At 45.9% G+C, this 25,267-nt stretch overlaps 1 protein-coding gene across 1 annotated transcript in view; it reads right to left on the bottom strand.

Annotated features, from left to right (window-relative positions):
- Positions 1–7,463: 7,463 nt before the first annotated feature.
- Iqcg (IQ motif containing G) overlaps positions 7,464–25,267 on the bottom strand; it is a 40,628-nt gene continuing 22,824 nt past the window's right edge. The window contains 5 exon segments of the mRNA XM_028863216.2: positions 7,464–7,895; positions 9,790–9,891; positions 10,292–10,423; positions 16,886–16,960; positions 18,442–18,603. Coding sequence (XP_028719049.1) covers positions 7,767–7,895; positions 9,790–9,891; positions 10,292–10,423; positions 16,886–16,960; positions 18,442–18,603 — 600 coding nt within the window. The 3' untranslated portion in view covers positions 7,464–7,766.

Below are 25,267 nucleotides of genomic sequence, written 5' to 3'. Positions count from 1 at the left end.
TGCTGTTCTGAGCCATTGTGTCCATTTAAGACTGTGGCCACTGAGCAGATGACCAGAGTCTGCATCTGAGAGCTGGCCATGCTTACCATGGGTGCTGCCTGTGACAGATCCACTGCCAGAATCCTTTAGATGTGACATTTCTGACATTGGAGCCATTTTTATAGGTGAATTTGTATTTTGTAGGCTGTTGGGGAGATTGTATCAGAACTGCAGGTCCATCTCAGAATGCTTAGTAGATCAGTTTCAGGACCTGGGGCGAGAACAACATTGCTGCATTCAGATCGCAGTTCTCGCAAATGGTGTCTCTACACTCTACTGACAGAACTGGACGGCAGCTCAAGAGAGACTGCCAGGAACACAGTACCCGCTGGTTAACCTGGGCATCCGCTTCCCTCACGCACTTCTGTCTGAAGTAGGCCGTTTCTTACTGTCCCTGCTAATGCTGACACGGTGACAGACTCAGTGCTGTACAGCAGTGCCTTTCCAAGGTGTGCTGGTGTGGTTTGCCTTCTTTTAAGACATCTTGGAATCTGTGATTATTGTCTGAGTTCTGTAGACTTTGGTCCTTTTATACGTGTACAACACACACACACACACACACACACACACACACACACACACACACACACACACGGTCAGGCTTAAAGCCAGGTGGCGATACACCCTGTGATCCCAGCACTTAGGAGCTGAAACAGGATAGGCTACATAGCAAAACCTTGTCTTTAAAATAAAAACCAGCAAACAAAACCACCACAGAGGCTGGTGTGTGGTCTAGACCAGCAATGGTAGGTTCCTAGGAAACATCCACAGAGTTGATGTGCATGTGGAAGTGCCGCCTCTGAGTAGTGTCCAAACCACTGCGCACCTAGCTAGCCACTCCCTTGGCTTGGGCCTGGGTACCGCTGAGCAGACAACAGGGAATTGGCCCTGGAGGAAGTGTCCCACCCAGAGCAAACCACACACAGATTTCATCTTTTTGTTGTTTGGTTGGTTGGGTTTTTCAAGACAGGGTTTCTCTGTGTAGCCCTGGCTGTCCTGGAACTCACTCTGTAGACCAGGCTGGCCTTGAACTCAGAGATCCATCCGTTTGCCTTTGTCTCCCAGTACTGGACTTAAAGGCTGTGCCACCATTGGCGGTGCAGATTCATTTTAAATACAGCTTCTCTGTAGTTGCAGAGTTATTCAGAGTATTAATTCAGAACTTCTAGTTTTATTAGCAAATCAGCATTAAATAAAAAAGGAAGTACTTACACTCAAGTACCAATAACTGCCTCAAAAACAAATACTTGCTGTATTTTCTTGTGGTTTGGTTTTTTGTTTTGAATTTTTTCTGAGACAGGGTTTCTGGTTTCTCTGTGTAGCCCTGACTGCCCTGGAACTCGCTCTGTAGACCAGGCTGGCCTCAACTCAGAGAAGAGATCCACCTGCCTCTTAAAAGGTGTGTGCCACCACCGACCGGCTCTTGCTGCGTTTTTATTACAGTCCATTTTGATAATCAAGTGGCACAGCATGTAGTAGAGCACTCCTGTAACCCTCAGACTGGGGTGTGGGCCAGCCTGAGCTGTACAGCTAAAGGCAAAGAAGTCAGCTCTACCCGGCATGGTGCCACACAGCTTTAATCCAAGCATTTGGGAGGCTGGGACAAAAGGATCTCTGAGTTTGAGGCCAGCCTGATCTACGTAGCATGCTCCAGGACAGCCAGGGTTACAGAGAGAGACCTATCTCTAAATAAATAAATAGGTAAATAAATAAATAATTTTGGTGAGAAGAAGAAAAACTAGTAAGTTATGCTAAAATTTGCCTTTTTCTTACAAGAGTAGCAAGATGGATATATCTAACTTCCTACCTAAAGGAACAGTCACTTTTATGGATCAGTTACTAAGATGTGAGTAAGTTTACATAATAGTTCTCCAGCATGACTTAATGTGCTGAATTTTACTATATGAAATACTTTACTTTTTCTAATATAATTTTGTTTTGTTTTTTGTTTTGTTTTTCAAGACAGTTTCTCTGTGTACCCTGGCCTCAGACTTGCTCTGTAGCCCAGGCTGGCCTTGAACTCGAAGAGACCTGCCTGGCTCTGCCTCCTAAGTCCTAGGATCAAACACACCCAGCTAAATACAATTTTTAGAATCTGATTTTCAACTAATTTAGGTTTACCCTTCTACAAATTACCCAAAGTAGAGAAATGTTTCTTAAATCCATTTAACTCTGAGGGCTGTGGCTTACAGACTGGAGCTGTGTGCGCAGGTTCTGGTCCCTCCCTTTCCTGCAGTTAAGGTCATCAGGGAACCATGATGTGTCCCTGCTGTTTGTGAGTTTCTTCGCAGAGTGTCCTCTGCGAATGCTGTTTTCCCTTGAGCCGTAACTTGGTGTAACTTGGCCTGTTTTCCATGTTTCCTGCTCTGTAAGTCTGCCCTGATCTTTGGGCTGTTCCTCCTGCTGTGTAACTGTGTCCCCTGTCAGTCTTCCGCTTTTCCAGACATCTGTATGGACCTTTAACTGTTAATAAAGTGCCCCTAAGTGTGAGACACCGTCTGCGTCTGCCTCCTTTAGCGGGTGGGTTTCCCGGGAACTTTGCGGATCTCACTTGGTTGTTACAGGGTGGGGTGAAAGTTCCTTTCGGTTCTGTGATGTTCATCCTCTTTTCTTTTCTGTTTGTTTTGTGTTACTTTTGTCCCTTTCAGGAGCAATTATGTTTGCCTCTGCACATTTTAGAAGAGAAAGGATTGAGCCAGGTTGCGGTGACTGTCCAGGCCCTCCTGGAGCTTGCCCCACCCAAGCAAGCCGCAAGCAGCAGCAGCAGCCGCAGCTCTCTGCTGTCTGAGGACTCCCAGGCCCTGGGTGGTGTTGGCACAGCCAAAACAGGGAGCGGGAGGATGCGGTTGCTGGCGCCGCCTGCTCAGACGGAGCCCTGTGTGTTCCTAGACGCGGTCTTCACGATTCCTGCCTGGAATGTTTGCTTCACTTCTCCATTTTAGGGGAGATTAAACCCATTTCCTCTAGTTTTTGTTTTTAATGAAGACACAATTTTCTTAAGTGGAACTTTGATTACTGAGGACCCAACATGGAAGCCTAGGCTGGCTGTGCCTTCTTCGTGGGGAGCAGGCTCATTTTTCATGCCAGAGCCAGCAGCTTCGAAGCCGGTGTTTAGCTCTCTCCGAAGACAGACATGCCATTCTCTTTCCCAATTCCCTGGATGTCTACAGCTCACTGGTTTCCACAGTTGGGCTTCATTCTCCTGGAGCATTTGTGAAATCCAGATTTGCATCAAAGTTTTGGCTGTGGCCTGGGAACCTGCATTTTGAGCAGACATTGTAGTTGTTCTCAGGCAGTAGAGACCACTGTTCCAAGACACATAGTTATGTGGTTTGAGGTCCTGCCCTGCTGCGTTTTCAACTGCATTTACATCAAAGGCTGTATTATGATGACTTGGACAGTTCTGTCAAAGAAAACAAAAATAACAGAGAAGCCCTCGGTTTTGCACAATATAACAGGTATTTAAAACAACGTCCAGGCCTCTCCCCAGCCCTGCCCACTACCACCCCATCTTTTTCTAGAGGGTGGTTCTGTGCATCACCCTGCTATTTCCTAAACACAGAGACACACTCCACACACAGGTCTAAGCTATAAGGTATAACGTTCTCAACAGTATTTGCATGTGACCCAGTGAGCCATGCTGATCCCGGGCACCCTGAACCAGGCACGGCAGGAGAGCCACACTCTTACATCCTCTCTCCCCCAGCTCCTCCCCCACACCCGCTGCCTGTGCCTTACTGCACAGCTGTGCGCAAGGGAACAAAAGGGCCGGGGTCCAGCACAGCGTGGGCATCTGTAGTTAAACCTAAGCACAGAGTTTCCTCCCCAGAGTTTTGTGTGCCTTTAGTTGTTAGCTGTCTTTGGTGTCCGATGGGCAGATAGAGTGATTCCATGGAGCCGTTTAATAGGGCTCTCTAATATAGGCCTTCACTTTTTGTGGTTTTTTCCTCCCAAGGCTTGCATTTTGAGAAACAGTATTTACCCTGTTACAGCATCTAAAAAGCAATTAACTTTGATACTGGACCATGGTTCCATCCCCAGCACCACCTAAAATTAGGTGCAGAGAGGCACACGAGCCTGTAATTCCAAACATTCCAAAAGTGGAAGCTGGGTGGTCAGGACTTAGCAGGATGCTAGGTAACTGCAGCCCACCTGGGCTGTAGTAAGACTGTTCTGAAGAGCTGCTTCAGCAGTGGAGAGCCCCTGGCTGCTCTTGCAGAGGGCCAGGGTTCAATCCCCAGCACCCACATGGCAGTTCATTAACTGATGCCCTCCAATGACTTCCTCAGGATACCAGGCGTGTACATGGTACACATACATACATGAAGATGAAACACTCATACATGTAAAAATATTTTTTTTTTAAATATCCTTCCTCTAAAAGTGACTTGACAAAAAATCATTTTAAGTATCTAGTGAAAATAATTTCTCCTTGTTTGTTCAGAGAGGTTTTTATTAGAACATTGCTAGTTTATCCAAGTTTAGAAGCATGTAACAGCAGCCAGGCATGGTGGCACAGGCCTGTAACTCAGGAGGCTAGGGCAGGAGGATCATGAATTTGAGGCCAGCCTAGGCTACACTACAAGACCTTATCTCAAGGAAAGGTAAGTCAGTCTATGAAGAGCACCTGGGCTCCCGCCCAGCCCTGCAGGCTCCTTCCTCCCAGAGCAGACGGACGCAGCAAGGCTTGTTCACCACCAGCTGGGCTGCTGGGCTGGCACACACTTGCCTTCTAGTCCATTAAACCTCAGCATAATAGAATAGATTTCCACATTCTAGATCTTAATATTGGGTAGAAATGAGTCCCGAAGACGTTACCTAATACAACACCTGGAAGAGTTACGAGAATTCCAAGAGTAAGTCGACCTTGCACAGCGTGGTGGCACACGTCTTTAATCCTAGCTTTTGAGATGCAGAGGAGGCGGATCTCGTCTACCAGTGAAACCCTACCTCAGAAAAAAGAGGACATTTTAACATTTTAGTTTTTCTGTGAGATCTTATGTACTTATCAAGCTAATTCAGATTTAATTATTAGGAAACATTTGCACAGTTTGGGCTGAGGTTGTTACAGGTCTTCTGAGTCAGCATATAACAAACAAATTCAGGTTTTCTGTTGGTCTTTTTGTGACTTCATATGTCTGTTTCTAAAGTGAAGAACAATTCATTTTGATATTTAACCTTGCTAGAGACCCCAGTGTAGGATAGTTAGTCCTGTCATAGTCCCCTAACCAGAATTGGCTACCTTACCATGCTGACGATGAACAAGCCAGGCGCCTGCCCAGCCCTACCGAGATGTCCTGTCAGCAGTCTCCAGGCTCTCAGAGGCATCTCTGCCTCGCACTCCGACCAGGATCCTCCTGTAATGAGCAGGTCTGAGGGACTCACGAGGAACCCTTGTATCTGGCTAGAGCAGACTAGAAAAGTTGGATCAGTGGGTGGTTTCCAACCCAGCCGCTCTGTAAATACACCTTGCAGCTCATCAAGGAGCCTGTAAATCTGGTTTCCTCTAGTCAGCAGTGACTAACAACGTGCTATGCTGATGAGTCTGAAAGCTAAGTATTTTAGATGGTTGTAGAAATGAAGGAAAACTCGTTTGTGTAGAAGCCTTTTGTATACACATTGCAGTGAAGGTGCTTACAGCAGATTTGACTTCTGAAATGTTACACACATGTAATTAGTAAAAGGTTTTGTAAACATTGTCCTATATTTGTATGTCTGTAAATACACTGTGTAAGTTTTAAGTATAAATATGTCGATACTGTGTATGTTATTTTAAGTTGCCTGTATGCCATCTTATATGTGGACATTAAAATAAAAGCTAATACTTCAGCAGCATGTAATAAATAAACACTTGCAAATGTTCAAGCCTAAAACTTATTTCTTTAGCAAAGACAAGTCAAGGAAAGGGCATCCGTCTGGCTGGCTCACTAGGGGACGACTCTTGATAAACAGCCTTTGAGATTAACACCCACTTTTTTTTTTTGTTTTGTTTTGTTTTTTTTGTTTTTCGAGACAGGGTTTCTCTGTGCAGTTTTGGTGCCTGTCCTGGATCTCGCTCTGTAGACCAGGCTGGCCTCGAACTCACAGAGATCTACCTAGCTCTGCCTCTTGAGTGCTGGGATTAAAGGTGTGCACTACTACCGCCGCCGCTGCCGCCGCCCGGCGACAACACCCACTTCTTAAGGAGGCACAGGTAGTGAGGTAGAGTGGACGGCAGCAGGATTAGGCGGCTGACTCAGGTGGGACTATGGTGCAGTCGTAGTGTGCCTACTGGCGTGCATGAAGTCCTGGTTCCATTCTCACACTGCCATAAACACCTGCAGTCCTAGCACTTAGGACACAGGGCAGGAGGTTCAAGGCCAGCCTGGACTACATAGTGAGTTTGAAACCAACTTGAGCTGCATGAAGTCTCAAAAAGTTAAAAGGGTTTAATTCGTGAATTAAGACATAAGACACATTAAGGTAACTTTCCTCTCAGAAATAACCAGTTGAGGGCCAGTTGAAATGGCTCATCAGGTAAAGGGACTGGCTGCAAGCCCCATGACTTGACTTGAATCTCAGGGACCGAAGGAGACCGCTGTTGAAAGCTGTGCCCCTCTGACCCCACACATGAGTTGTAACATGCACATGCCATACTTGTTTGCATGCACACACTAAATACTTTTTTTTAAAGAAACAAGCTAGGCGTGGTGGCGCACGCCTTTAATTAATACCAGTACACAGGATGGCAGAGACAAGCAGATCTCCGAATTCAAGGCCATCCTGGTCTTACACAGCAAGTTCCAAGATGAGCCTGGTGACCTGAATTTTGAGCCCCGAGAAACCCACAGAAAGGTGGAGAGAACCGAGTCCATGGAGCTGTCCTGAACCCCGCATGAGCGTCAGCACACAGCATGCACACAGAAGGGCGGCGGCGGAGTGGAGATAGATATGTGAGCCAGCTGCGTCCAGCCGAAAGCTCTAGCCGTCCCAGACCTTCCCTATTGACTGGTCACAGCAGGAATGAGCCAGTGAGTAGGCTGCTGGTTTAAGGGAAGGCTGCAAACCAACTCTGCCGTATGCCGCACAGGCCGGTTTCACCTATCTTGTTTCTTTAAGTTGTAAGAGCCCAGATGATGGGCATAGTTGTGTCTCACTTGGCAAAAATCTCTCCGAACTAACCCGGGACCCGTGTCCCATCTGTACCACTAGAGGACTGTGTATCCCCACTCCATCTCTCTCACGTTGGCCACTTCCTTCTCTATCTGTCCCCAGAAAAGTTGCCGGAGCAGCTTATATAAGAGGTGTATTAGATGCCATCCCCCATACCACCAACCCTAGACTGATGAAGCCCTGTGAGACAGTCAAGAACCGAAGTTTATTAACTACCATGTGCATACATACTATGCTAAGTGATAACCTTATATTCCCACTGAATTCTCATGTTTGTTTATAACAGTTTTCACTTTAATCATAGGGCATTAAATCAGACTCAAATATTACACAAGTTTGTAGTACATCACTGTAAGCTGATGAACTGTTTTCTGATGAGAATGTTCACAAAGCTACTCAACATGTCTTCCCCCAAGTCCACAGTCTGAAGAGGCCCCACAGCCATGGTATAGCCCCCATTCGGGGTTTGGTTAGGAGGGTAACAGGCCTGGTGACCTCCCTAGGCGTCCTGGGTGAAGGCCTTCATCACGGAGGTCTCGAGACCAGACAAAAGGACAACAGGCACTTGTCACTCTTCACTTCTTGCCTCTCCGTTTATCCTTCTCCTTGCCTTTGGAATCTTTGCCGTCATCTTTCTCTTTCTTGGGCATTTTGAAACCTCCAATTTCCTTCCGGACCACTGTACCTCGCCACCAGGCCTGGAGCTGGAAGACAGAAGGGAGGCAGTTCATCTCAATGCGCCCAACAGCACTGTGCTCTTGCTACACAGGGAACCCACGGTCGTTAGTGTTTAAGGAACATCCCTGAGACATGGCAGTGGCCAGGCTGCTATCAGTATGGCTACCCTGTTGTTCCTGGCCGAGAGTGAGAATGCAGTGTGCTGGACCCCGCTTTCCGTCAGACTTAGAGCCCCAACACTTCAGGGCTTGCTCCTTGGGTGGACACCTCACACCTCACAGCCACTGGTTATAAAGGGAATGAATGTCTGCTGCTCGCACTGAGGGCCAAGCTGAGACGTCTCAGTGGTTCACGGTGTATCGCATCTTTAGGGAGCAGCTACAAGTCCCCTGAATGTCTATGTGATGCAACTGTTCTGAACAATCTAAGTTATAAAGTCAAGCCTCGCCTTGCCTACTGAGAGCATGTGAATCCACTAGTGAGAACAAAAGCAGTCTGCTCAGTTCTTCACTCTGAATGGAATCTCGACAGACAGAAAACATAACAAGCTGGACCAACATTTGCTAATTATACACTAAATGTTCCTAATAGGAAGATCAATGATGAGTTTGGATACCTGGCCCGGAAAGTACCCTAAAGCTCTCATTTTGGACTTGTGGTTGTGCTCAGTGGTAAGACGGCTTAGAGGCCCTGGCCTCAAACCCAGTACCACAAAAAACGGAAGAGAACACAGCCTTGTATGTGGCGTACACCTGTAATCCAGCACACGATCAGTGGCGTTCACAGCCAGCCTGAACTACACAGCAGAACTTGCTTCTCCTCTACATCTCAAATTCGTTCCCCGCAGGGCCCCTGAAGGATGCCCTTCCAGCAGCGTTTTTCAAACCAGCTGCTGTCTTTGCCTTACAGTTTTTGCTTTAAACATTTTTCCAGGGACTGGAGAGATATCCAGCAGTTAAGGCAGGCACATAAAGCTCTTGCAGATAACTTGAGTTAGTATCCCAATATCCACGAGATCTGGAAGTTCACAGCATCTGTAACTCCAGCTCCAAGGGACCTGATGCCTCTCTGGGCCTCAGATGCACATGAGTGCACGTACCCACATACAGACACACGGACATTTACATAATTAAAGTAAAAATGAATCTTAAAAATATTTTCCAGAATCTGGACTTGATCATGTCATTATTACTATTTGCAAGTTCACATAAAATGTTTATGAGATATTCTATCTCAGCCGGGCCTTGATTGCTCACATCTATATTCCCAGATACTCAGGAGGCTGAGGTAAAAGGCGCATGGTAGGCTACAGGCATAGTGAGTCCCAGTGGGTCAGGGCTTATGGAGAAAGACGCTGTCTCAATAAATAAAAAATAGTAAGCTAAAAGAAGTTTTAAATTTGTTTTTTCCAATTTGCATGTCCCTTCCACCTTTTGGTTTTGTTTTTTGTTTGTTTGTTTTTTTTTTTTTTTTTTTTGGTTTTTCAAGACAGGGTTTCTCTGCGTAGTTTTGCGCCTTTCCTGGAGCTCACTTGGTAGCCCAGGCTGGCCTCGAACTCACAGAGATCCGCCTGCCTCTGCCTCCCGAGTGCTGGGATTAAAGGCGTGCGCCACCACCGCCCGGCGGTTTGTTTGTTTTTTTAAGCAACTTGTATTGGACAGCAGCAGACAACAACTTACAACCGGATGTGGAGGGGGGCAGGGCATCCGGGAGCATCCTGCCTACACCGGAGTCCCCTCCTCAGATGTCATGGCTGGAAAGAGGCTCTGCTTCCACTGCTCACCTCCTCCGCCCAGGCCGGAGCCGGGATTGCCCTTTCCTTTGTCACCTGTCTGCCTGCCCCCACCTGCGGTCTACCCCCCCACTCCCTCCATGCCCACCCTGACCGCCCGACCGCCCCCGCCCCCGCGAGCGTCCTACCTTCACGATGCTCTTCAGCTCCAGGTCATCCTGCTCCATCTTCTTCCTGGTCTTCTCCTTTTCCATCCGGTCCTCAATGATGACCTGCTCATACTCCCGGATCTGCACACGTACACAGGGGGCACAGTCGTCACAGCGCAACCAGCCCCGCACACCAGTGATCCCGCAACACCGGGGACTGCAAGGCCAAGGCCAGCCTGCTCCACCAGGTACGCGTCAGGAAGAAACTGCAAGGCCAAGGCCAGCCTGCTCCACCAGGGGATGCGGCAGGAAGATACTGCAAGGCCAAGGCCAGCCTGCTCCACCAGGGTACGCGGCAGGAAGAAACTTCAAGGCCAGCCTGCTCCACACATCAAGTGGATGGCTCAAAAAACATCCTGTCGTCGTCGTCGTCATCAGAGTCCCACTGGTTTACAGACACACCTCTACTTTTGGCTAAAAAGTTTTCCCAGCCCCTCGCTGGCTTCCACTCATTCCCCGGGGGTCCACTACCACCCCTTACCGTCTTTGCAAGGTCCTGAAGGTGGGATAGGTCGGTGGCCTTGGCAGCCTTGAGAGCATTTAACTCATTCTGTTTTGCTTCTGTATCTTTATCAAACTTCTCCATCCAGAACTCTAGCTTCTCCTCAAGTTTCTATTTGGAAAGAACATTAAAACGTGGCTCCCACCAGACATAAAATAACAGGACCGTGTGATGCCGATTACAGCAAGAACACGCATGTTTTCCTACAGAGATCCAGTCAGAATAGACGTAAAAAGGGCGTGGGGGTGGGGGTGGTGCTGACATATTCTATTTTTCTGGTTGGTGGCTACAAACGCTGTACACTCCACATGTGTGTACTTTTCTGTGCGAGCCGCTCAGTTTTTAAAATAGGAGGAGGGCGCCTATGAGCCAACAGCATGGGACACATGCACAAGACGCGTGGAACTCAAAGCCAGGCAAAATCTCAGAGGGTGGAGGTGGGCAAGAAGTCCCACCCTAGCTGGGACGCTAATGGCAACTGACAGCTGACGGGAGAGGAAGAGCCTGTCTTCTTTGAGGGGGTGGCCGCCAGCAGTCACCACACACCACTGGAAGGCCACACCACCAAGAGTACCTGGGCAGTACAAATTGTGTCTGAGGGTTTTTTTAAAGGACAGTTTGAGGTGGGTAGGGAAGTGGGGTTAGATCCGGGCGGAGTTGAAGGAGTAAATGTCATCAAAATAGATTTTATAGAATTGTCTGCTAATAAGATGAAAAAATACATAAAGTGACGAGAAAATCCGGAGGGGCTGGGTTTAGCTCGGGGTAGGTGGCTCTTGCTTTGACATGCGGCCTTGGGGTTGAACTCTTCAGAAATGAATCAACACTCATAGGCCAAGATACAAACACCGGGGGAGGGGCTCCAGTGATGTGGGGGAGGTAGCAGAAGAGCAGGTAGACATTCTAAAAGGTAAGAAATGACATCAGCTCTTTTTTGTTGTTGTTGTTTTGTTTTTTCGAGACAGGGTTTCTCTGTGTAGCTTTGCGCCATTCCTGGAACTCACTCTGTAGCCCAGGCTGACCTCGAACTCACAGAGATCCGCCTGGCTCTGCCTCCCGAGTGCTGGGATCAAAGGCGTGCGCCACCACCGCCCGACTCAGCTCTTTTTTTATTAACAACACTGAACACTAGTCAAAAGACTGAAATGTGGGCTGGGGGTACACTCAGTTGGGGTGCTGGTCTAGCATGCACAAAGCCCTGGATTTGACGGCCAGCACCACCTAAAACTAGACATGATTGCCCACATCTATAACCAAAGTAGAGGCAGGAGGCTTGGGAGTTCGAGGCCATCCTTAGCTACATAGCAAGCTAGTCCAGCCTGGGATACATGAGACACTATCTGGGGAGAGGGGAGGACTGAAAATTCTCAATGAAAACAGATATGAGTCTAGGATAAGATGCCTGGCCAACCTAATTTCCAATACGACAGAAAGAAGAGAGTCGGTCTTGGGAAGTTACTTGAAGACGCACTTCTGCAAGGGAAAATGAAAAGCTGATGCTGGGGACTGAACTCAGGTCCTGAGGCAGAGCAGGGCAAACCTCCTCCTGCGCCATCTCTCCAGCTCCGCAGCCACCTTTAGATTTCTTATACATGCTTAGGTTTTGCTTCCTTTCTCTTAGGTCTAGAATTAGTCATTGTCTATGTTCTGTTGCTTTTATTAAAGTAAAAATTTGTATTTACCTCCCCCTTTCCAATATCCTATGTTGAAATCAATTTTTTTTTTGCAAATGTCAGATACACTGGCATACAAAATCTATTATTGTGCTGTACAAAGATTGTGTGTTTCTGCTTTACATTCACTAGCTGAGAGAGCTAGAGGTCTAAAGAATTCAAGGAAATGTGCGTGTGGGCTGGAATTCTTGGAATCTGCCTTCAGAGCCTGTACACCTCCCATTAGACTTGACTGCCTCCTGAGAAACTTCAGGTCCGGCTATGGCTTTACTAGTTTTTTGATTGGGAGCCTGTCCTGGTCTTGCGGAGGGGCTGAGCTTGAGCAGTTCACAACCACCTGTCACCTCCTGAGTGCTCCAGGGGATCTAACACCGTCTTCTGGCTTCAGTGTGGCAGATATACATACACATAAATAAATAAATATACTTAAGATACACAAGTGTATTTTACTTTATGAACATATTAAAGGAGAAATAAATACATAAATGATGATTTGGATGGATGGGAAAAAAATGCATCTCAGCCAGGCGTGGTGACACACACCTTCAATCCCAGCATTCACGAGACAACTCTGAATTCTTTGAGTTTGAGGCCAGCTTGGTCTTCATAGTGAATTCCAGGCCAGCCAGGGCTATGTAATGAGATGCAGTCTCAAAAAAATTAAAATTTAAATTTTTTTTTTTTAAAGATTTATTTATTTACTATGTATACACTGTTCTGCCTGTATATATGCCTACTGGCCAGGCACCAGATCTCATTACAGGTGGTTGTGATCTCCCACATGGGTGCTGGGAATTGAACTCGGGACCTTTGGAAGAGCAGCCAGTGCTCTTAACCTCTGAGCCATCTCTCCAGCCCCTAAAATTTAAAATTTAAAAACAAATGTGTAGTTACTGGTTTAAAAAACAAAAAACAAAACATTGACAAAAAAACTCCTTAATGTAATAAAATTTGCACACCCGTGATCTACAGAGTACACCTCCCCATTTGTGTCAGCCTCCGGCTCTCAGCTCCTAGTACTTTCTGCAGGGCCTGGCCTCACTGGAAATGTTTGGCCACCTAACAAAATACTAAGCTTTGTCAGTAGAGGGCACTGGAGGACATGACAGAGGTCTCCTGGAGGCTCCTGGGCACACTGCTAGTGCGGTGACACCCAGGGGCACCAACACATTTAACTAACAACCACAGCCTGTGCTTGCCATCTGCATTATGACCGGGTGAGGTGAATTGCTAGAATTTAAAGGACACAACAGCAAATCCATAGTGTTTTACTTTAACATATTAAAAGAGGAAAAAATCTCAATGACAGTAGTCCATCTTATACACTATTCATCTGACTGAAGAAGGAAGAGGAAGGAGGGAGGGGAAGGGTGGAGGGAGGGAGGAGAAGAGAACAGAACATCTAAACCAGCCATGTGCACACTCCTATAACCCCAGCACTCAGGAGGCTGAGGCAGGAGGATCCAGAGTTGGAGAACACCCTGGGCTGTATAGTAAGAACCATATCAAACAAACAAACAAAAAAAAATCTTCTCCCCAAGTCTCGGCTTCCTGTTAGCCAGCTTCTCCTGGCTTCAGGTTATCCAGCAAGCACACCTCTTCCCACGCAGGAAACCACAGCCACACTTTCTCCGCCAAGACCCAAATCTTCTTTTTGTTTCCAAGACAGGATTTCTCTGTGTGTAGCCCTGGCTGTTCTGGAACTCACTCTATAGACCAGACTGGCCTCAAACACACAGAGCTGAGTGCTGGGATGCAACACTACCGCCCAGTAGTTTTTATTTTTCTAATCTAAAGTTTTCAATAGCAGTTCAATGCTACATGATATCCCACAGTTGAAATATGCCTGAAAGTAGGTGGCAGTTTTCTATTCTTTCTTTTTTTTTTTTAAGATGTTTTTATTTATTATGTATACAGTGTTCTGCCTGCATATATGCCTGCAGGCCAGAAGAGGGCACCAGATCTCATTACAGATGGTTGTGAGCCAGCTTGTGGTTGCTGGGAATTGAACTCAGGTCCTCTGGAAGAGCAGCCAGTGCCCTTAACCACTGAGCCATCTCTCCAGCCCAGTGGCAGTTTTCTATTGGACACTTAGATCACTTCCAAGTTTTGCTGTTTATCACATGTTTGTACCATCTCCAGGTACAGGGTATACGGAAAAATCCCTTCAGCTCTGTACACTGTCTTGGATTCCTCAGGATATCCCATGTTAGATCTATGGTTTTGCAGTCAGTCTATTTGGGTTTTCTAGATAGGTTGGCTGGAAACACTGTTACGTTTTTCCTTATATCATTTGTACATGCTTCTGTTTTAGCTCTGTAGTTAAACAGTGTGGTGCTGATTAGCACGAAAGATAATGGGTCCCACTCACCCCCTTTCCTTCCACCTCTTCTCTTACCCCTCCCTTCCTCTGTCCCTTACTCATTTCTTTCCTTTTGGTTCTTTTTTTTTTTTTTTTTTTGGTAAGACATGATCTCATGTAGCCCAGGTTAGCTTCAAACTCCTGATCCTTCTGTCTCTACCTCCTGAATGCTAAGATTACAAATGTAAGCAACTGTGCCTGGCTTGGGGCATTATTGTTATCATCATCATCATCATCATCAGAGATGGGGTCTCATTGTGTAGCTCAGACTGGCCTAGAACCCATAGAGATCTGCCTACCTCTGTCTCTTGAGTGCTTGGGTGAAATGCACGTGCTACCACACCTGGCTATGGGGCATGGCTTCTTTTATTTTGGGCTTTAATGGTGTTTTGAACAGGATTACACCTAGACAGACATCTGGACCAAGTTCTCTTATGCAAGTTAGGCCATTACTGAGAACTGGACAACTGAATCTGGACTTTTTCATGATTGGTCTTGGGTAAAATCGAACCTCCTCTTTTTGAGGCTCTCTTACTGGTAGAAATACTCTGCTCTCCTTTGTCTGAGAAGAATGGGTCACACTTGGATGCACACACACACACACACACACAATCAATCAATCAATCAATCAATCAATCAATCAATGCTGAAAAGAGAGATGCCTTGAAGCGACTGCACACATCACTAACGACAGAACAGATTATACAGTGCCGGAGCTACATTCACAGCACACGATGGGGAAAAGCATCTGTAACATTTATCCAGAATCACAAAAGCCCAGTCCCAGTCCCTCCGAAGTGCTTTTCTATCCCTGAGACTGACTTAGTAAATACCCTGCAGTGATGATCAGTAGTGGCCGGAGCAGACATGTGTCCACTCAATGGACAGTTTATAATGATTTTAAATTATTTTGCAAAGAGATTCTAAGAACACGAACAAAATGAAAAAGCAATTGATAATTTTAAAAGCTTCCCTCAACTGAACATGTTATTTTTATAATTTAAAAAAATCAAGCCGGATCTCTGTGAGTTCGAGGCCAGCCTGGGCTACAGAGCAAGTTCTAGAGCAGCCAGAGCTGTTACACAGAGAAACCCTGTCTCAAAAACAAAACAAAATAAAACAAGCCTCAGCACATAGAGGGCTGGAGACGATACTGTAGCTGGAGGGCTTCTCTCCAGCTTCCACCAAGCCCCGCAGTCCCACAATCCACTTATAAAATAATCACTCAGACGCTTATATCACTTATAAACTGTATGGCCGTGGCAGGCTTCTTGCTAACTGTTCTTTTATCTTAAATTAACCCATATTTATAAATCTATACCTTGCCACGTGGCTGGTGGCTTACCGGCGTCTCTACATGCTCTTCTCCTCGCGGTGGCTGCAGTCTCTCTCCCTCAGCCTTCCGCTTCCCAGAATTCTCCTCTCTCCTTGTCCCACCTACCTCCTGCCTGGTCATTGGCCATCAGTGTTTTATTTATATAGAACAATATCCACAGCACGATACAGCTCGTAACAGAGTGCTTGCCTGGCGCCCCTGGTGCCTTGGGTTCAATCCAAAGCACCACAAGAAGAAAAAAGTCAAAATATCTTATTTTCAAATTATAGTTATGAAGCAATGAAAAAACAAGCAAAATGTGTCTTACACAAGTGAAATTTAGAAGGGTGAAGAAAAATTGTATCTGCCCTTACATTACAGCTGTGTGCTGTATTCAGATGCTGTATGTAGTCTTTCATTAGTCTTTTTGTTATTGTTGTTTTGTTTTTTGTTGTTGTTGTTTTAAGACTGGGTTTCTCTGTGTAGCACTGGCTGTCCTGGAACTCACTCTGTAGCCCAGGCTGGCCTCAGACTCACAGAGATCCACCTGCCTCTGCCTCCTGAGTGCTGGGCTTAGAAGCACGTGCCATCAACTCCCCACACCCCCCACACCCATTCATTAGTTGTTTTTTTTTCTTCCCCATTCATTAGTCTTAGGGGTTGGTTTTTCTTTCCTTTACTAAATCCATTTTTGAGCTGAGCATGGTGGCATCCACCTTTAATCACAGCACTTGGGAGGCAGAGGTACTGAATCCTGGTCTACCATAATGAGTTCTAGGCCAGCCAGACTACATAGTGAGACACTGTGTCCTTAAATACAAAAGCATTGCTTTCCTCAGAATTTTATGAGGGGAATTTTTTTGTTTGAAACAGGGTCTCACTATAGGAGCCCTTTCTACCCTGGAACTTGCTATGTAGACCAGGGAGAGTTTGGGGTGTTTGTTTGTTTATTTGGGGGGGGGGCTCAAGACAGGGTTTTCTCTGTGTTACAGCCCTAGCTATCCTGGAACTCCCTTTGTAGATCTAGCTGGCCTTGAACTCACAGAGATATACCTGCCTCTGCCTCCCAAGTGCTGGGATTAAAGCCTGGAGTCACAACTGTGAGCTGCCATGTGGGTGCTGGGAACTGAACCCAGGTCCTCTGCAAAAGCAGCCAGTGCTCTTAACCTCTAGGGCATCTCTAATTTGTTGCTAATTGAGGCATCCGTGTCCAGGTGACTCACCTGCTGCTCTTTTTTAAGGAACATTTCGATGTCCATGTGAACTCGGTTCTCTTCTTCAGTTTTCATCCTCAGCTTCTGTAAAGCACCAAACACAGGCTCTCTACTCAGCAAGGCTGAGACCAGCAGTCCCCGGTGGCAGACGCAGCGGGGACCCCAGGAACGCCCAGGCTTCCCCACAGAGCTATCCATTTGTACCCCACAAACACTGCAGAACCATGGGCTGGCACCTCCTGAGACACACGAAAGGGTCCCAGAAAAGGCCACCGCAATCCTGTCATCTGAAAAACAACGCTTCAAGGGTACCAGATTCTCAGCCCAGGGAAGGATGTTACAGAATTCAAGACGGCCCACACCCGGAATCCCGGCTCTCTGGAGGCTGAGGCAGGCGGATCAGCTCAAGACCAGTCCTGCAATGCAAAGTGAGTCTGAGGCCAGCCTGAACTACAGAAGCCAATGCCGAAGAAGAGGAGGGGGAGGAAGAGGAAGAAGACGACCACAACAGAACAGAACAAAAACAGCAGGTTTGGGGGATTCAAGAGCACCACCTGGGAGGAGAGCTTTCCCGGCAGCCTCTCCAAGTCACAGAAAGAAGCCTGAGGTACAGCCATTCAGATCTCGAGTCACAAATACTTAAGACCCCATTTAGTCTTTTATGTCTGACCTCAAGGGCTGTACTGGTCATGAAGGAAACCTTTATCTTCCTCTTCCTCCTCCTTCATTGGCTGACAGTGTATCAGGAATGACAGCTCGCTGAGGCAGGAGAATGCTCAGCAGTCTAGAGCGCATACTGCTCTTGTTAGAGGACCTAAGTTCGGTTCCCACCACCCAGGCTGGCGGGGCTCGAAACCACCTAAAACTCCAGCTCCATGGGCCCCAGTGCCTCTAGCCTTCCAGGGAACCCACATGCACACATCTATACGTAATTTTAAAACATGGAGCTGGAGTTACAGGAGGTTGTAAACCTCCCAACATGAGTGCTGGGAACAGAACGCAGGTCCTCTGGGAGAAATGCATGTACTCTTCATTTGTTTTTCTGGACAGGTTGTCTCTGTATCGTCCTAGTGGTCCTGGAACTCACTCTATAGACCAGACTGGCCTTGAACTCATAGAGCACTGCCTACCTCTGCCTCTCAGGTGCTGGGATTAAAGGCGTGTACCATTGCCTGACTAAGAAATGCATGCATTCTTTTTTTTCTTTTTTTTTTTTTTGGTTTTTTGAGACAGGGTTTCTCTGTGTAGCTTGGCGCCTTTCCTGGAACTCACTCTGTAGCCCAGGCTGGCCTCGAACTCACAGAGATCCACCTGCCTCTGCCTCCCGAGTGCTGGGATTAAAGGCATGCGCCATAGCTGCCCGGCTGAAATAAATGTATTATTAACAGCTGATCCATCTCTCCGGCCCAAAATAAATCATTTTTTTTTTAAAGTAACATCCCACGTGACATCATCAAGTTATCGACCTGGATTTTTATTTTATTTTGTTGTTTGTTGATACTCATTCGTGGACTCATGCTGTCACTGAGCTCCATTCCCAGATAGCCTAGTGTAGCACAGGTTACCTCAATCTCCTCCAGTAAGAGTTCCTCTGCTCTGTTACATTTCTTCTGGGTCTGGGAAATCTGCAGCTCAGTATTTCTTTTCATATAAAGATTCTCCAAGTTGGTTTTGGCCTTCATCTCTTGTAACTGGTCCTTGAGGTGAGCAATGTATTCGTTCCCATTCTGCAGAGATGAGATCGGGTTTCGAACTAAAAATCCATTGTGCTTCTAAGTCAACAGGGAAGTGGAGCTGGCTTTCTCCCAGCACACTAAGGGAACTGTTCTCAGTCATGATATGAATGAAAATTAGTCTCAGCGCCAGGAGGCAGAGCACAAGGCTTATCACAGATTCCAGGCCAACCAGGACCACAGAGTGAGAACTTGTCTCAGTAAAAAGAAAAACAATGCTGGGCATGGTAGAACACACCATTAATCCCAGCACTCTGAAGCCACAGGGAGGTGGGTGTTTGTGTGTTTGAAGCCAGCCTGCTTACAAGTCCCAGATCAGCCAGAGCTACACATTGAGACCCTACCTCAAAAGAAGAACAGAAGCTGGATATAGGAGTACATGCCTATAATCCCAGCCCCTGGGAAATGAAGGCAGGAGGATCAGGAGTTCAAGGTCATCCTTAGCTACATCTTTAGATGCTCAAGGCCAGCCTGGACTACAGAAGATCCCATCTTAAAAAGGGCAGAGGGGCTGGCCAGAAGGTTCAGCGGACCACTTGCCACCAAGCCTGAGGATCTGAGTTTGATCCCTGGGACCCACATCGTAGAGGGAGAGAACTCCCTCAAGTTGCCCTTTGACCTCCATACATGTGCCCCCCCCATAATAAATAAATGTGAGGCCAGGCTGTGGTGGCGCACGCCTTTAATCCCAGCACTCGGGAGGCAGAGCCAGGCGGAACTCTGTGAGTTCGAGGCCAGCCTGGGCTACAGAGTGAGTTCCAGGAAAGGCGCAAAGCTACACAGAGAAACCCTGTCTCGAAAAACCAAAAATAAATAAATAAATAAATAAATAAATAAATAAATAAATAAATGTGAGAGAAGAAGAAAGAAAAGAGAGAAAATGAAAGCTAGCATATCCAGACTGAGTGGGTCTCTCCAGTGTCAGAACACAGTCTATGAACGAAGCTGTGTGGAGAGATTTCGGAGAGCGTGTGAACAAACGCCACAGAGTCTTGTACCCTCTGTTCCTCTCTAACACGGCTTTGTTCTTGGCATGTGTTTCTGGGCCTCCCGGTGTAGTAAGTAGGAGTGGGTTTGCTTCCCATGATTAATCATCATCTTGTGTGAGTTTGTTAGTTTTTCAAGATAGTTTCTCTGTGTAGCCCTGGCTGGCCTGAAACTCACAGAGATCCTCCTGCCTCTGCCTCCTGAGTGCTGGGATTAAAGGCGTGCGCCACCACCTCCCAGCATGCTTCACAATTTTAAGGTCTCAAAATTCACTGATTAAAAAGAAAATTCTTCAGTAGCAGACACTGAGCTAGGCAGTAGAGAACAGTGGAGACCTAACAAGCCCAGCAGTCTAGTGGAAAGATGTTGGGAGAGGAAAGAGTGTGTGTGCACTTACCTAGTGGTGTGGGGTGGTGTGTGTGCACTAATCTAATGGTGTGGGATGGTGTGTGTGCACTTAACTAGTGGTGTGGGATGGTGTGTGTGCACTTAACTAATGGTGTGGGATGGTGTGTGTGCACTTAACTAATGGTGTGGGATGGTGTGTGTGCACTTACCTAGTGGTGTGGAATGGTGTGTGTGCACTAATCTAATGGTGTGGGATGGTGTGTGTGCACTAATCTAATGGTGTGGGATGGTGTGTGTGCACTTAACCATTGGTATGGGATGGTGTGTGTGCACTAATCTAATGGTGTGGGATAGTGTGTGTGCACTTCACTAATGGTGTGGGATGGTGTGTGTGCACTTCACTAATGGTGTGGGATGGTGTGTGTGCACTTAACCAATGGTGTGGGATGGTGTGTGTGCACTAATCTAATGGTGTGGGGTGGTGTGGGAGAGAAGGCAATCTGCTCGGGGAGACACAGTAAGGATGACCTTCATTAGCACAATGTCGAAGAAGGATCCTCTGAGGGGATTTCCTTATCTGACACTTGAAAGGTGAATAAGCCAATTCATGAAAAATGAGGCCAAGAAAGTTTTCAATAAAAAGAAAAGGTGAAGTTCATGCTAGAGTCTCCAGTCAACTAAGACCTGGATATGTTCTAGAAATTTGAATGAAAATTTGTAACTCGAGTTGAGCACAGTATAAGCAACATGTTCTGGTTGGTTTTATCCAATTGTCCAGAAGTCAGGGCTGGAGAGATGGTGACGTGCTTAAGAGCACTGACTGTTCTTCCAGGGGACCTGACTTTGGTTCCCAGCACCCATGCTGGGCAGCTCGCAACCACCTGTAACTCTAGCTCCAGGATTCGATGCCCATCTTCTGGACTCCTGAAGCAGCACACACATACGGCATGCAGCAGCACACTTGCATGCACATACTCAGACACACATGCATGTGCATGCACAGGGAAATACATATAGGCACTCAGACATACATACATACATACATACATACATACATACATACATACATATACATAATTTTAAAGAATCATTTTAAAAACCCTCCAGAAGGCTATGGCAGAGGCCTATGGCAAACAGAGGGTTTATATTATAGTGTGTAATATCATATTATGTAACTTTTTATAAATTCATATAACGCTGGCTGTGTAAAAAGAAGTCTAAAACATCTAGTTTTAATGCTATTGCCTTAGGCTTCTGAAAACTCTAATTTCCTTCCTGCTTCACATAAACGTCTTTTGCAAACACATCTCACACAAACATTTTAGTCACAGTGTGAAACACAGTAAGATATAAAATCCTCGCTGGTTTTAGATGCTAACAGCATGACTGACACATGCCAGCAACACACACCAGCCAAGGCACAGCACACATCTGCACAGGCACAGCACACATCTGCACAGGCATGGCACACATCTGCACAGGCACGGCACACATCTGCAGAGGCATGGCACACATCTGCAGAGGCACGGCACACATCTGCACAGGCACGGCACACATCGGCACAGGCACGGCACACATCTGCACAGGCACGGCACTGCAGACTAAGAAACTTGACTCATGAATTCCTTTTAAGACCTTTCACTCAGAGATCTGCCTTCACCACAGCCTGTCATCCTGATTCTCCACGGAGCCTGCCGCTTCCCCGAGACCGAGGTCCTCAGACTGATGTGGTGTATTCATGGGATTTGCCAGCAGACCAAACTTTCTGCTCCAATCCCCCAGCTGCCTTCAGACATGGTCTTCTGAACGTATTATTGAATCCAGAGATGATGTAGTAACAGAACAGTCAGCCAATCAGAGTACATAAGGCCTGACGGCTGCCATAAGAGGTGAGCAGAAAGCATGTTACCGGTAGAGGCGGCTCTCACAACTGGCCCGGCTTGGGGAACACAGGCTTCAGGATATTTGAAAGCTAGACTCCGGAGAGGTTGTCATTTGTCTGGGACGTCAGGGGGCCTCTTGGGTTGGGTGGCAAGAGGAAGACAGGGATGCTGTCAGCTGAAGTAAAGAAAGCCACACTCAAAGCACGCAGTTCTGACATGGGGTACAGGGGTGCACTCCTCTGATGCCACCACTTAGGATGTGGAAGCCGGGGGACAGGGGTTCAAGGTCATCCTTGGCTAGTTAACCAGTTCAAGCCAGCCTGAGCTACACAAGACCAAACATTTTTTTTTAAAGATTTAATTATTTATTATGTATACAGTATTTCGTCTGCATGTATGCCAGATCTCATTACAGATGGCTGTGAGCCACCATATGGGTGCTGAGAATTGAACTCAGGACCTCTGGAAGAACAGCTAATGCTGTTAACCGCTGAGCCATCTCTCCAGCCCCGAGACCAAACATTTTTATGCCACCACAGTTCTGTATTCAAGTGACATTTCTATTTGACCATAGCCAACACTGGAGTGGGGGGGGGGAGTGAGGCATTTACAATGGCTGAACTGGGTTCCAAATTCCATAGTCTTCAGACTACAGATAGAATTTTCCAGGAAACTCCATGGAAACTTACGTAAAGTCTATACAATTAGGGATAAAAATTAAGTGCAAACTAGCTTTTATAAATCTTCACAGATAAGAAAGATGGTATTTTAAAAACACAAGCAAAGAATTAATGTGGGTAAAGATTCAAGACACTTTGTAACTAACAAATGGTTCAGCAGCTGGTTAGGGAGACTTAAAGATTACATCTTGGAGGCTGGGGAGATGGCTCAGTGGGTAAGAGTCTTGTTATGCAAGCATGGAGACTTAAGTGCACATCCCCACAGATGGCACTTGCTGCCAAGCCTGACAGCCTGAATTCAATCCCCAGGACTCACAGTGGTGCAAGGTGTGGAAAATTCCGTTACTGTGTGAACATGTCACTGTGATTGGTTTAATAAAGAAGCTGACTGACCTATAGCTAGGCAGGATAACTTAGGCAGGAGAACCAGATTAAGAGGATGCTAGGAAGAAGAGGGTGGAGTCTCAGGAGTCCCAAAGACACATGAAGAGAAGCAAGATAAACCTGCTGTACTGAGAAAAGGGACCAAGCCACGTGGCTGAGGTTAGATAAGAAATATGGCTTAATTTAAGTTGCAAGAGCTAGTTAGTAACAAGTCTAAGCTATTGACCAAACATTTATAATAATAAGTCTCTGAGTGGATATTTGGCAGTGGTTAGCTGGCAGTCCCGATGAAAAACTCTGCCTACAAATGGCGTTCCAACATGGGGCACCACAACCATATAAGAACTGAGAAAGGGCTGGAGAGATGGCTCAGAGGTTAAGAGCCCTGCTGTTCTTCCAAGGGTTCTGAGTTCAATTCCCAGCAACCACATGGTGGCTCACAACCATCTATAATGAGATCTGATGCCCTCTTCTGGCTTGCAGGGATATGTGCAGACAGAACACTGTATACATAATAAATAAATAAATCTTTAAAAATAATGAAGTCCTTAAAAAAGGAATAAAGTAAAAAAATATGTAATGAGCCACGTAAAGATGGGAAATACACAGAGTCTGGATTCTGTATGTTATTGTGCTGTCTGAGGTTTTTGATTGTTGATGAATGAGTGACAGCTGCTAAGACAACTTGGATTGTGAAGGCTGCTGGATGAAACCAACCTATGTATTTTAAAAATGACTTAACTTCAAAATGGAAGTGAAGAGATATGTTGCTTTGGGGAAGAGATTTTGCTTTTGTTCCCACAGAAAATGAAAGGCTGTGGATTCATTCCTGGTTGATATGGATCAGGTTAGATCACAGAAGACCCCCTGAAAATCCTGGCTACAGACATAAAGAGATAAACCTAGAAAAACTACAAAACATGTAATGTATATTTCACCTGCTCAAACATAAAACAAAAAAATCATCTTTGGCTGACTTGTGTACAACATACAGTCTATACAGATATATCTATACCTTTAAAAGTTTATGTAATTTCAAAACAAGGGGACCAGACACCAATAAAGACAAATGGCCCAGGTGGCCCAGCCTCTGTGACAGAATGCCTCTGTGACAGTTCCCTCAGAGTTCTACAACCAGAGCAGCTTCAAGGCTGCTGGCTGCGATGGTCCAGGCTCACAAATACTCCAGTCAAGACGTAACAATTATCCTGATTTTCTCAAGGTTTTCCCAAAGATACCAGTGCCCATAAACAACAGGAAGTAGTCTAGAGAATGATGTCCACATTCCCAAGAGATGAGGTATGGATGGGTTTTGGTTATTCAATGGATTATGGTTATTTGTCATTGTTTAGGGGAGTTGGTTATAAGTTGTTATTGGTCACAGTCAGGAAAAAAGCTAAACAAAAGAGTAAAATTCAAAGATCTCTTTTTAAAGGAAAAAAGGAAGATAGGATATAGAAATGATGAGATAAAAGGGTAGATTATTAAATCTACTTTAATCCAAAAAACAACTATTAATCTCAAAATGTTTTACATTGGTATAGATTTTGGTTTATTGATACAAATTTAAAGTTATTTTTGTATTTTTGTTTGTTTGTTTGTTTTGGTTTTTCAAGACAGGGTTTCTCTGTGTAGCTTTGGTACCTGTCCTGGATCAAGCTCTGTAGACCAGGCTGGCCTCGAACTCACAGAGATCCACCTGGCTCTGCCTCCCAAGTGCTGGAATTAAAGGCGTGCGCCACCACCGCCCGGCTAAAGTTATTTTTGTTATAGATATTATGTTTCTACTCTTGTTTGGGGTATTGTGCTTATACAACTCATTTAAAAAATGTAATGTATAATTAAAAAATATAGGTTAGTAGTTAGTCATCTTTAATAGCCAAACTTATAATCATGTTAGGTACGTTTTCAAGGTTACACACACACACACACACACACACACACACACACACACAAACACACAAACACACAAACACACATACACACACACACACTTTCTTTTCCGAGGCAAGGTTTCTTTATATAACAGTCCTGGCTGTCCTGATATACACAGATATTTTAGATAGATAAATGGTCTTCAAATACTTCAAAAACCTACAGAATATGACATTTAATATGTTTAATAACCTAAGGCTTTTCATGACAGTGAGATATTCTGCTCCTGGCAGTACCAATCTACTTCAGAGAAGATGATGGGCATCAAAGAAACTTCATATGGAATTGGCTTTCTTTGTGGCAAACGTATGCTGTCCAAACTAGACTAGCAGGACAAACAAAAAAGTGACTGCCAAACTTTGCCAAGACAAGGTAGACAGTCCTTCAAAATTCCCTGCTTCTCAAAAATGTCTGTCAGATATAATAGGCCTGTAGGGCTAA

This window comes from Peromyscus leucopus, chromosome 12 (genome assembly GCF_004664715.2).
Source record: "Peromyscus leucopus breed LL Stock chromosome 12, UCI_PerLeu_2.1, whole genome shotgun sequence".
NCBI classification, from domain to species: Eukaryota; Metazoa; Chordata; class Mammalia; order Rodentia; family Cricetidae; genus Peromyscus; species Peromyscus leucopus.
This window is presented reverse-complemented; position numbering and strand designations above follow the sequence as displayed.